We start from the raw sequence: 12,983 nt of genomic DNA on the forward strand, positions 1-12,983 counted from the left end.
CACACACACACACACACACACACACACACACACACACACACACACACGTTTGAAACTCACATAAGCCTGGAGGGAATTAAAAAGGTTTACAAATTGCTAAAGACAGTTGTGTTTTGTATAAAGTACATCAGTGCTGCTTTGAAAGAGTAATTCAAATGGTGCTTGTGTGTTTTATTTTATTGCATGAATGCCATTCTGAAAAAGGATTTTTGATTGGTGAGGTTTTGATTGTAGAGTTGCATTTTGACATAGAAGTGAGATGTTTATCACCAAGTGTCTTATTTAGCTTTTATGTCATTTAAACTGGAATAAAGAATTTGTACTTTATTGTAATGTAATGCAGGCTTTGTCTCCACTTTGGGTTTGGAAATACCTGTGTTCATGTAGTAACGTGTAACATTCTTACAGAGTTGCCATTTTGTTCTGAGGTGAGGACGGTGCTGGAGGAACGGTTATGATGTGAACAAAGTGAAAAAGGTTCATCGTCTGTGAAAATGACTGTGTTCAGTCATTTTGAGCTTTTTAGTATATCTTGTGTCCATGTGAAAACTTGAAAGTGACCATGAGGTTCATCCTGTGGTGACCAAGAATGTCCACAACTAAGCTGAAAATCTGTCCAGTATGTGTCCAGATATCTTGCTGTGGACCAATGTGTCAGATGAGCAGATGGACAGGGTCAATCTCAAGCATTTTAATGGGAAATGCTTACGTATAATCTACTTTAATAACATCCCAGGTCACTTCTTACCATGTACTTCATCTGGAAGTTTTGGACCAGGTTGAGGTCGACAAACATACGAATAGTAGCCTGCGTGGTTTCGGTGTCTGACAAGTCAAAGTCACTGAAGCTGAAGTCCAGAAGATGCAACGACTGGGCTGACGGCACTGTGGATACCTTCAAAGAGACACACACACAAATACATTCAGGGAGGCTGCAGATTCAATGATAAACAGGCGTGAATATGAATGTGTATCATCTGCATTATTTAGTTTGACTTAATTATGGTCATCATTTTACAGATTCTTAATTTAATTCTTATTTCACTTGATATGACATGACTGACATAAAATTATTGCTGCCGTTACAGTAGCAGCTTTCACTGTTGTTACCTATGATGATCAACACATACTGTATGTAGCAGTCCCTTGGGTGGCACGTACCCATAAAATCAAGCCTGTGTCCTAGATACCAAGTGACACATCCTGTCTCTGGCACCCGAGGGAGGCCTCTTAATCAGGTTATGCTGTTAGTTCAGACACTTTGCCACATGGAGAGGAGAACAGAACAGGAACTTTTGAGATGGTGATGTGCTGTCACTGTTGAAAGTGTGACTGGTGTGAAAGCTGGGCTGCACCGATTGGTTCATGTTTGGAAATTTGCCTTGATGTGCTGTCAGAAAACCAGTTCGATACTTACAAGTGAGTGTAGTAAAAACAAATCATAAAACAGTCTGGCTGCAGCGATATAATATTTGATTTCTTGTGTAATTTATGCACAAAGCCAGAGCACCAATCATACAATAGGTTCAAGAGAGTGGGTTCCCTCCAATTCCTGCTTGTAGACTGATTTTATATATATATATATATATATATATATAAATAAATAATTTTCACTTACAGTGCAGCACATGTTTTGATCTATTACCATGCATCAACAGTAAGAGACATTGTTCTCGATATTCTCTAAAAATAGATCTCATGGGACAAGAAAAATAAGCGGTCAGATGATTAGACAGCTCATAAACAAAGAGGTAGATCATCCTTAATTGAAAGAGGAAACAAAGGCCAAAGGTAAATATATGTGCGTTGTAAATATACATCACAGATCTACTGTACTTAACATAGTTGTGTGGACTAATGGTTTTCCTGTCCAATGAGGGAGCCAGTAAAGCGACATGAAAAGAGTATACTCACTAGTTCACCTCTGAATAAAACGATGGCTAAGATGGCTGAACTGTTGTATGCATGTTTACAACCTGTATAATCATCTGATTGCTAGTGTTTCTTAAACCATTGGAACTTGTTCCAAGATCTCAGCAATCACATGGCTGAGTACAATGTTTATATTACTGATAGATACTATAGCAGAGCTTCTTAGCAAAAATAAGTATCCAGTTTGGAAAAAACTGCATTGAATTTCCATCCAGTAAAAAAAACTTCAAATTTGTAAAGACCTGGATAACTAACAAATATATATAGAAACTATCCTGCAAATATTACTCATCTATTTTAGATCAAACTAAGAAATGTAGCTTATAATAAAGAAAATCACAGTGTGTTCTACAGTAAAACTTAAAAGGTAACCTGTTGAGTTTTTGACCGCCAACGGTGCTAGTGAGCAATGTTTTGGTGAACAGGCCGCTGGTCCGTTTGTTCTCATGTGCTACCAGCAGGCTCATAAGGACAAGCAAGTTAGCGCCTAGGCAAGGAGCTAATGAAATGCACATTTATGCAGATGATTGCATAGTATTCCACACACAATGCAGGTTCCAATAATTAAAAAAAATGTACTGTATTTATTTACAAGAAAAGTCCACAGGGAATATTTAGATATATCAAGTAGAACTGAAATGTAGCTGTTTCAGCAAGAGAATAAAGGTGAATTTGTTTGAAGGTTACCTTTTGCTATCCATTGAATCATTATTATCTGTATGATGTCATTGTCAGTCATAACTTTTAATGCCATTTAGTTGTGTAAATGGTGAGTGTGGTGTGAATAGTTCTATTTATATAATTTGACAACAATATTTAGTATTTAACCTGAAATGTATTTATGTATATTTTTACAAAGCTGTGTCCAAAATACCATCCAACAGTGGTAGAGTAACTTAACAGTATATGAGTTAGATAATAACATGCAGTCACTTTGTGGTACTATCAATGGATTATGGTCACAGTTTACAAAGTAAATCACAACAACAGTTCTGTGCACATGAAATACAGGCTGAACAATTTGTCACAGTGCTTTGAACTCTACGAGCCCAAAATATGTCACATTCTCTTTGATTTGAGCGGTCAGGAAGGCCGCCAATAACGATAGAAATGTATAGTATCCAATCTCTGGTTGTTATCCTGAATTCAGAGAAACATAGTCTTGTTTAGAGTTGTAATGTAAATGTAAAGAGATAGTGAGAACAATAATGTGCATGTGACAGTTTTGCGAAGAACATGAGCAGTATTAGAATGCATTTTCTTTATATAAAAGCAGTTAAATTGCTCTTAAAAGCAAAAGGTAAGGATTGTTTTCCAAGGCTAGATTGACAGAAGGGAATCCTTGGATGAATGAAACTATGGAGGCAGATTGCTTTGCCTCAATAGAGTCAGAGCTGCTGAGCAGTCTGAACTGTGGAGGACACAGTCCTATAGAGATGTCTGAGGGACAATTAAATGATGAATTCATCATAACACTTTCATTAAAACATGGCTAGGCAAATATAAAATATAAAATAACTTTATTATTGACCACTTATCTACAAGGCTGTCTGCTCAGCAGCCAAACACTTGGCTGCTGGCTACAAAGACCAAATACCTTGTTAGTCTGGTTCTCTGCATATTACAAACTCTTCACTGTGATTCTGCTGTATATTCATTGGAAATAACTACACAGGAAAGTGTTTGTGAATAAGGAGAGCTTTGAAACACTTTCTTCTGCATTGAAAGTGAAACAAAAGAACAACTGGCCTCTAAACCCTGACATAAAATACAACACTTTCTGGTCTCTCTTTGAAACTTGCAAACAGGGAAGGATGTGATGTGTGTAATTGTATCCACTTTCTGCCACTGCAACACAAACTGCCTCTGTGATTTTAAACTTACTGTAGGTAGCAGCACAAAATATACTTTGGTCACACTGTCTACTTTATCTCTGAAAAATGTTCATGAGCAAAAAACAACAACACAGAAAACTTGTGTTCATTTCCTGAATGGTGTGTTAACTAAACAATCTCAAAAATGTGTTTTTGTTTTCTGAATATTGTCTTTTAAAATATTTTAGAAACATTATTTTATTCGAAAAAAATCTAACTTTGCTTCATAAAAAAATCTAAAACCAAAATGTCACATTTTCTAAAATGAAAATGATATTTTCTGTTTTTTTTTTTCTTTGTTTTCTGAGAAGTCAACTTTTATAGTCATAACTGACTAGACAACAGACTTTTTAGGAAAGCTTGGATTTTTCATTATTTGGGTTAAAAATAATAGGTACCTGAATACTTCAAAAGGATACCCCATGTCAGTCAGTCCATTGTTCAAGGTAAATAAATTCAATGCATTTAGTGTTATAATGGTTTCCACACAAGTGTGTGTGCATGTGTGTTTGTGAGGAAAGCAGCCATATAGAGTTGCTATACTGGCGCTTTCTTGCTGATTCAGCAGTGTGGTGTTGTGCTAAATGACTGCTTCTTTTCTACACAAACTCTGCTTCCTCTGTGTGTCTGTATATTTAATAACCAATGAATGAGTGGGAACTAATGTTCATGTGGGCATGTAAGTGTATATGGTTAAATTAATAAATTTGAATTTACCGCGGTTACCTGGAGTTCCCGCGATTCTTCCTCTGCGGCAGAGGCATGATACGACAAGACCTGGAAAATACACGCACATAAGCAAAGATGAGGTATGCAGACTTTGGGTCATAATAGGTTCTCTGTAGAATACAGGCTTATACAACTGCTCTCTGACATGCATCTCCAATTCTTTTTGATGATTTTCTTTTTTTTGCTTTTAAGTTTAAATGGTTACATTAATTAAAACACAATGACAATAAGTCTTAAATATGCAACGGAGACGGAGAAAAATGTTTGTGAAAAAAAAAAAAACTTCTCTATCCAACTGTGTGTTGAGTCTCAAAACTGTTGTCTGTGATTATGCACCAAACAACAGTTTTGGGGACCCGGGCTTCTTGGAGTCTTTGGGTGGTGTCCTAAAAAGGAAACTGTCTAGGGACTCTATAGCTCTGCTGGGAGACTTCAACGCTCACATGGGCAACGATGGAGAACCCTGGAGGGGGATGACTGGGAGGAACGGGATGCCTGATTCATCGGCCATAACAAACACCATGATTGAGCATTGGGCGATTCATAAGTGGTACCATACCACCCTAGGCGAAAGATTGATGATCTACTTTGTGATCAGATCTGCGGCCGTATGTCTTGGACACTTGGGAGAAGTAAAGAGCAGAGCTGTCAACTGAGCACAACGTGGTGGTGAGTCAAATGTGTCAAATCTGTTTTTGATGGATGTTGACCATTAAGGTTGTCCCTTCTGTTTAAGATGTTCATTAACAGGATTTCAAGGCGAAGAATTGTGTCTTTGCTCTTTGCAGACGATGTGGTTCTTATTGATTTCTTTAGATCATGAAATTCAGCACTCTCCGACATTCAGATTGTTCTCTGCCGGTAAATGGTGTATTGCTCCCTCTGGGTTGGGAGTTTAGTTTAAGTGTCACAGGATCTCTACGAGTGAAGGTAAAACAGAGCATGAGATGGACAGGTGGACTGATGCTGTGTCAACGGTGATACAGGCATTGTACTGGACCGTTGTGGTGAAGAGGTAGCTGAGCCGGAAGACAAGGCCTTTGATTTGCCAGTCAATCTACATTACAACCCTCACCTATTGTCATGAGCTTTGGGTAGTGAGATGAGATGAGATTGCGGATACAAGGAGCCAAAATGAGTTTCTTCCGTAGGGCTCAGCCTTAGATAGCGGGTGAGAAGCTCGGACATCAAGCTTGGAGGAGAGTCCCTGCACCTTTGCATTGAAAGAAGATGTGGTGGGTGCATCTGATCAGGATGCCTCCTGGGTGTCCCTTTGGAGGTTTTCCTTAAGTCAAATTTAAGAGACCCCGGGTACACCCACCCAGAACACGCTGGAGGGATTTTATGTCTCATGTGGCCTGGGAATGGCTCAGCATCCCCCAGGAGTAGCTAGAAAATGTTGCTGGGGAGAGGGTTATCTGGACCACTTTGTTTAGCCCACTGCTACCATGATTTGCCTAACACTAACCCTAACCCTAACCCATTTAGTAATAATGAAGAAACCAGAAATCAGAGTTCTCTGATGTTGCAAGGAAGCCAAAACAACATATAAAGATAAAGATAAAAAAGCTTTTGACAGGGAAGAAAGGAAAAAGTGGTGCTGCTCATCCACTAAACATGTCAATCAAATACAAAATATGAAAAAGACATTCTGCTCTGAAGTTTTCAGTATAGCAAGACAGCCTTGTGTCTTTTGTCTAAAAAAACACAAGGCTGTGGCAATTAAATGGAAATGTTGATTTGATAGTGTGAGACTTACATGCGGCTTGCTACCACCCAAATTAGTGTAAACAGCTAGCATAGCGCTCACTTTATCGAAACATTGTTTGAATGTACTGTTAGCATGAAACTAGCCCTGATTTTAGCCCCACGTAGGGATTTAAGAATTTACACCTGATTGTGAGACAACACAAATAGATTTCACCATTCTGTTTACGCCATGCTTCCTGTACCTCCAATGTGTCCAGGCAATGTTACAAATCAATGAGCAGGACTGCTTTATGGTAAGACTGAAGTTTTGCATCTTTGCATCAACAGGTCGACATTTTTAAATGTCAACGGTGTTCATAATAAAATGAATATTGGATGAAATGACATGAACACCACTTGTCAACTTGCTGCAAAATCTGCTGATTACCAGAAACGCAAAGGTTTAGCTCACATGACCCTGAATCACCAGAAGGAATCTTGCGTTAAAGTTTTTATCGATTGGAGAATTGCTTTCCGGAAAAAAAAATATCTGATGTAGTCTGCGTTGAAAGATGTAATTCAAAGACTGTCATGCATCTATGGCTGGAGCACTGAGTACCAGCGTCCCCACTGAACGTGGAGAGGGGAAGTACACTAGACTGAATAGAAAGTGTAACAGTCAAGACACACTGACAGTGTGTGTGTGTGTGTGTGTGTGTGTGGGGGCTCGGTTTTAATGACTTTGTGCTTTTCTGCAAGTCGTGAACAGAGGCTGAAAGCAGGAGTGTCAAGAAGCAGCTTGATAAATCCTCCAGCATGGCCTCGTCACTGTCACTCACACACCCACATGCAGCTCTATCAGAGATGCTCTCACACACACTCACACACACACACACACACACACACACACACACACACACTGTACTTTTCTATACTTTTCTATTAGTGAGGATGCAGTCCCTTGCACCTAATCTTAACCGTCACAACTAAATGCCATATACACACTGAAATGACATATTTGTGTTTCAGTATTTACATTGCTGTTATTTTTCTTTCATCACTCTATTTTTCAGCATAAAGGCCCAGTTTAATTTTAGATTGTGTTCTTTTTTCATTGTTTAAATGATGTATATCAACTGTAATTCAGTTTTTATGTTTAATTTCATCATGCTGTATCTTTTTAGGTCATATGTTTTCTGTGTTAGTTTAGCTTTGCCCATTCTGAAGCTAATCCCATTTAAAAATCCTATGAAACTATAAATAAACAGTTTGACACATCTCTAAAAATAAGAACATCAGTCTCTGTAGTCTGGTTCTAAAAGTTGGAGAAAAGGAGTTTGTTATGTTGTTCTTAAGCCCTCCCTAAACTGGGCATGATGTTTATTAGATGAGAAAACTAAGCAGCCTCTCATTACTATATGACAAAATCTACTTATAAGACAGAGGTCTCTCTTTTCATTCGAGGTAAATAAAGGTCATTGAGAATTTACTGACATCCCACCAATATGAATAAAGCAATATGTGATGATGCAATAAATTACACCCCTCAAGGTTTAAGCATTATCTGAAACTATGACCTGTTTGATCAGTACCCAGTTCAGTATGGGTTACTTTACTTTTTATGCACTGAAATCATAGTTTTAAGGTGTGTGTGTGTGTGTGTGTGTGTGAGAGAGAGAGAGAGAGAGGCTGACCTCCAGAGTGACCTCTTGCTTGGCCATTGCTCTCTCCACTGTTTCATACATCTGTGTGTTCTGGATGCCGAGACCACAGAAGATGGCGAATGCCTCCAGGAACTGCTCATCGTTCCTGTTGAAGGCCTTCACAGTGCCTGGTGCTTCATCCATCTTGTTCACCAACTGACATACACCTACATAGACACACACAGTTGTTCAGCACACTTTATGTTTTGTGTCCAAGTGGTTGAAGTAAGAACACAGTTGCTATGTGACCGATAAAAAAGTTTATTTTTCAAACTTTCTTTTTGTGAGATTTCTTTGTAATTTCAATCAGGAAGTAGACAACGACAAGAATAATTTCTTAAAATATTAGTATACCAAAAACTTAAACCAAAAAAACATGCATGATGCTGTGAATACCACAAGAGTGGTTAATTAAGATGGACACTTCTTGTAAACAGCACCCTAGTTTAAAGCACTCCACATGTGTTCAGTAGATCATTGGTTTTGGCTCTCCATGCTAATGTGTTAGCCAAGGCTAGGTTACCAACCAGTTCAAAGAGTCACCACTTTATCATTTTATCCTATTAGACATTTGGGTGATATTAACTTTTTAATTATTTTGTTATGGCAAAGGTCACCAAATTCTTATCAGTATATCTTGCATGAACAGGACGTTTGTACCAAGACAAACGGAAAAATAATAGCAAGGCTGTCGCCTGGCATGAGAATGAGATACAATTGCCATTTTTGTTTACACCTGACACAAACCTGTGCCTTATAAGGACACAGAGCAGAACATTGCATCTCTAATGCTAATAATGTATTCATGAAGCAAAAAAAGAGCTAGCCTGAATGAATATCATTGTAATGCACTGAGCTGTTTTGATCTTGCTCATCATCAGGACTCTTACAGGTTGCAGGAGAGGCTGTGAGGACCTGTTCTGTTTGATCACTGAGGGACATCCACGGTCATTAGTCATCTTCATAGCCAACTAATGGAGCTGCTATCAGCTGATTATGCTGATGATAATCACAGTGATGGGTGGAGTGGCAGGACCATTCATGGAGGTTAATGAAAGTGGCAGCGCGATGCCGGCTTAATGTGTTCTCCGTCCTATGATTTCAGATTTTTAAAGCTTCCAACCTTGAAAAGTAACTGGGAAACCACAGAGACAGTTTAAGTACCTAAGCAATCTGGGACAGTCCACAGTGCTCATCTCTCTCTGGGTCTGTGCAGCATCTTATCTTTTTAATCAGTGCATCTTGAAAACAAATATCAGTCCATGCTAGTTGTCTCCCAACAGATCTTACTGCAGCTAAGCTACTGTCATGAACAGATGAAAAAGAGTGGTTTAAGCCCAGGTTTAGCGCTTTAAAACGCGCTCCACCAGAGAAAGAGAGAGAGAAAGAGATCCCACCTATGACTTTGTCCTTCTTGCCATTCCTGATGGGAGTGCAGAGCAAGCTCTTTATCTGGTTGCTGGTGTGATGTGGGTTTTCCCGCTGTCAGAATACAAGAGGGATAATTACTCACTTAGGAAAAAGAACAAAAAAAAAAGAAAAGAAGAGAAAAGATATACTGACTGTCCAAGGGAAGCGTTGGTCCTTGGTGATGTCTGCAATGTTGAGAGGATGCATGGTGTTTTTGACATACTGGGCATACATGTAGTTAATCTGACTGACATCACAGTCCCTGAGGAGACACACAACAACACAAACAACCCCATAACTAACTGCGCATAATGAAATGAAACACCAAGCTCGCCTGCACCTCTAATTTTAAAAGAGATCTACCTTGTGTGAAGTTTTACACTTAACCTTAATTCGCTTTGGTAGCATCTGCCATATGAATGTTATGTATCTATACATGTCATTCAAATCCAACAACTTTATTTTAAAAATTCTGAAGAAAATGCAAACCTTTCCAATATTACTCTCTGTTTAGCTCTTTAGCTGCTAAATGCTCCAGCTTGTCTCTAACTGTGTCTGTTCTGTGTAACCAAGTGGCTTTTTCAAAATGACGCATTGTAATTTGACACTTTAAGTAACTTTCTTGGAGACACAGCTTTGCCCCGCTGCTCCTTGAATTCAATCTACCAAGCATAATTACCCTAAACCCAAACCTGCTTCCTTAAGCTTCAGGCTAACAGCAATGAATAATAAAACATCTCCTGGTTAATGACAGAACTGCAGCTGGGAAGCTGCACCTGTCCTCAATCCCCCCAACCTCCACCCCCACCCACCCCCGTCAGTCACACCTGTCAGCGCTTAATAAGCTTGTTTCTTTTCTTTAGTGTCTCCAAGTTCAACCACAGAGTTGGTTATAATACTGCATGATAAATGATGGCAAATGGATACATAAACATAACATGAGGTTAGAGCAAAAGCCAGCGGAATTTGGCTGTAGTGCTGCGGCCACACGGTATGTGTGTGGCTGAAAACATGAGTGTGTTAGTGCAGTGGTTCTCAACTGGTCTGGCTGCGGGACCCACCATCACACCTTAATGACAAGCCGCGACCCAAATCGAGGAAAATGTTCAACTTCTCAAATGTATTTAATGTAAAGATGGTGCAGTTTGAACCTGAGCTGAAAATGTCCTCTGCAGTCGTAGTGTAGGGAGCTCTCTTGTGCAGAGAACTTGTTCCTGTAAGTCCCCGTCCCACACATGTCTCACGTAAACCAGTAAAACTGCTTTGTTTGTTATGTCTGTAGATTGTAAAATGACCACTTGCCTAAATTCGAGCTGTGGTCTGTTGTTTGAAAGACCACAGTCTTTCATCCGACATGTCTTCAATTCCTCTACTTATAGTGTCATTTGACAGAGGTATAGTTTTCAGTTTATCCTCTGCAGATATTAGCATTACAAGGCATTAACGGCAAATATTGTTAAGGAGTGTGAATAGACGGCCCTGTACTTGGAGTGGAGAATTTCTCAACTTTGGTATTTCCCCTTTTACTTAAGTAAAATATACTTCAGTCACTGCAGATAAGAATATCAGTGTGCATGTGTGTGTTTCTTAGTTTTCAACATCCTATTCATGAACAGAGTTTTTATTTTGAATGACTTTAAGACTTGGGGCTAAATATAACGTGTTCTGTCTTGACTGGCCTCAACTCTCTCTCTCACACACACACTTCAGACAGACATGCAGCACAGCCCATGCATCTGTGCTTGAATTTAATTGCCCAAACAGACTAAAATCCACATTTCCTTTCCCTCTCTCTGTGATTAACTTAAATGAGGCCACAGAATAGCTACCGGCATCACTAAAAACCATGACAGTGCCACGTTGGCTTTCAATTCAGGGCCACAATCCAAATCCAGATCCAGAAAAAGGCAAGAAATTGCCCTACTTTGTAATCTTGAAATGCTTGGACTGTTGTGGTTCAGCTCGACTGAACTTCCTGCTTCGACGAAACTGACGCCGTATCATTGTAAAGCCGCAGCCCCAGGTTAATGTCACTATAAAAAGCCTCCTGTGGTTCCAGCCGGTCAAAGCTAACATCCTGCACGGCCCCTCCCCTCCCGCGTTGGCCCAGTTGGAGCCACAATTTTGCTAAATCTTAGTCCTCCCAGAGGAAGAACAAATACACGGCCATATTCAAAGGACGTTATTAGATCTAAACAGGAGGGAGACACCTATGAGAGCAGGCTGTAAATAAACAAGATGTTATGGAGGACGAGACAAGATAAGACATCTGGTTTGTGTCATCCCTGACAGGGTTGGATTTTCACAACTGCCATTTTCGCTTTCTTTTGCTTGGTCACCTACATACTGAGCTCTATGTGCACACAGATATAATGCTTTACTTTGCATAATATCCAGTGACTGGAAAACTGTCTTCAATCTCCGTTCAAACAGGAAGCTCACAAGATGTGACAGGTCTATCTGTTTTACCAATAACAAGATGGGATCAGGTTGTATTGACTTGACGTCTCTTTGCTGCATCTCTGCCTGGAGCACGTAGAAGTGTGAAAATAGAGTCAATAAAACCTGATTGTTTGGCCTGCTGTCAGGACAATGTATCACACACACATATATCAGTAATAACTGTGAGCCTCCTGTCTTTGAAAAATACATGTTCTGGTCTTTAATGGCCTTATGCACAGTACTGGACTTAAACTGTGTCTGGTATTATTTCAGATTGTGTTTTTGTCAACAAATCCCTTAAAAAGATCTGTGGCACGCAGCCCCAAGCCCATTGGTTCCTACAGCCTTTCATTTTTGAATAGGGCTCAGTAATAAAAACAGCTGGGCGACGTAGTTTTTATCAAACGTTACTCAAACTGCTATTGTTGGGGACTATTATTTATTAACAATTCAACATCTCATGGTCTTCATCAGCCCATGGAGTTTGATTAGCTGCTCAACTGTCATCTGTTATGTCATAACGTGACTGAACCATCAACAACTGAACCATCTTGGTGACAACTGAGCAAACTCCATCCGTGGATGAAGAACATAAGGTGAGATTGAAAGCTTTGGAAAATATGCTAGTAAGTGGACCTTGAGTCAGGATTCTTTCTTTGTCAAACCAAAGATTTATTATTTAAAACCCCCCAAAAAAGGTTTTGGTTTTCCCTCATAAGAATCCTCACTTGCTCATTTAACAATCCTCATAATACAATCATAGGTGATGGATACTCACAGCCCGACACAGGAAGGCTTGATTAAGCCACAGCAAACTGAGATTTGACATTTGTGAATTTGTTTATTTATGCATTGAATTTTAGATGCTGCGTAGCAACTGGGGAGGCCAGGCCGCCCTGGAGACAAGAGGGGAGGGGGGGGGGATTTCTATCTCATTGCATCTTAAATCAGATTACAGCTTATTCACTCCTCCTGGAGCTCAAGTTGATGTCAGGAAGCTCTGCTGCTGCAGCCTCCTTCAATCATTTTCTTCTCATACCGACCCTCTACTGTAAATTGTTAAATCATTTGGTTCTCTGATTGGCCGATCTTTATTTTCTCTTTGTGTCCTTCCTTGTTTCTCTATGATTACTGGGCTGTTTATGAGACATTAACATTTCTAAAAGAGAAACAGGAAAAAGAACAGGTCCCCATCTCAAAATCA

At 39.5% G+C, this 12,983-nt stretch overlaps 1 protein-coding gene across 4 annotated transcripts in view; it reads right to left on the reverse strand.

Annotated features, from left to right (window-relative positions):
* pde5ab (phosphodiesterase 5A, cGMP-specific, b) overlaps positions 1–12,983 on the reverse strand; it is a 75,064-nt gene that overhangs the window by 6,413 nt on the left and 55,668 nt on the right. For 3 of the 4 annotated variants that reach the window (XM_031874266.1, XM_031874267.1, XM_031874264.1), the window contains exons 9-13: positions 9,491–9,599; positions 9,325–9,409; positions 7,919–8,094; positions 4,524–4,583; positions 749–895 (exon numbers count right to left, since the gene is read on the reverse strand). In XM_031874266.1, the coding sequence (XP_031730126.1) occupies positions 749–895; positions 4,524–4,583; positions 7,919–8,094; positions 9,325–9,409; positions 9,491–9,599 (577 nt within the window). The remainder of the gene's footprint in view (positions 1–748; positions 896–4,523; positions 4,584–7,918; positions 8,095–9,324; positions 9,410–9,490; positions 9,600–12,983) is intronic. The other variant, XM_031874265.1, reaches the window with a different exon arrangement.

This window comes from Anarrhichthys ocellatus, unplaced genomic scaffold (assembly GCF_004355925.1).
Source record: "Anarrhichthys ocellatus isolate YVR2014 unplaced genomic scaffold, GSC_Weel_1.0 scaffold79, whole genome shotgun sequence".
Taxonomy (NCBI): domain Eukaryota; kingdom Metazoa; phylum Chordata; class Actinopteri; order Perciformes; family Anarhichadidae; genus Anarrhichthys; species Anarrhichthys ocellatus.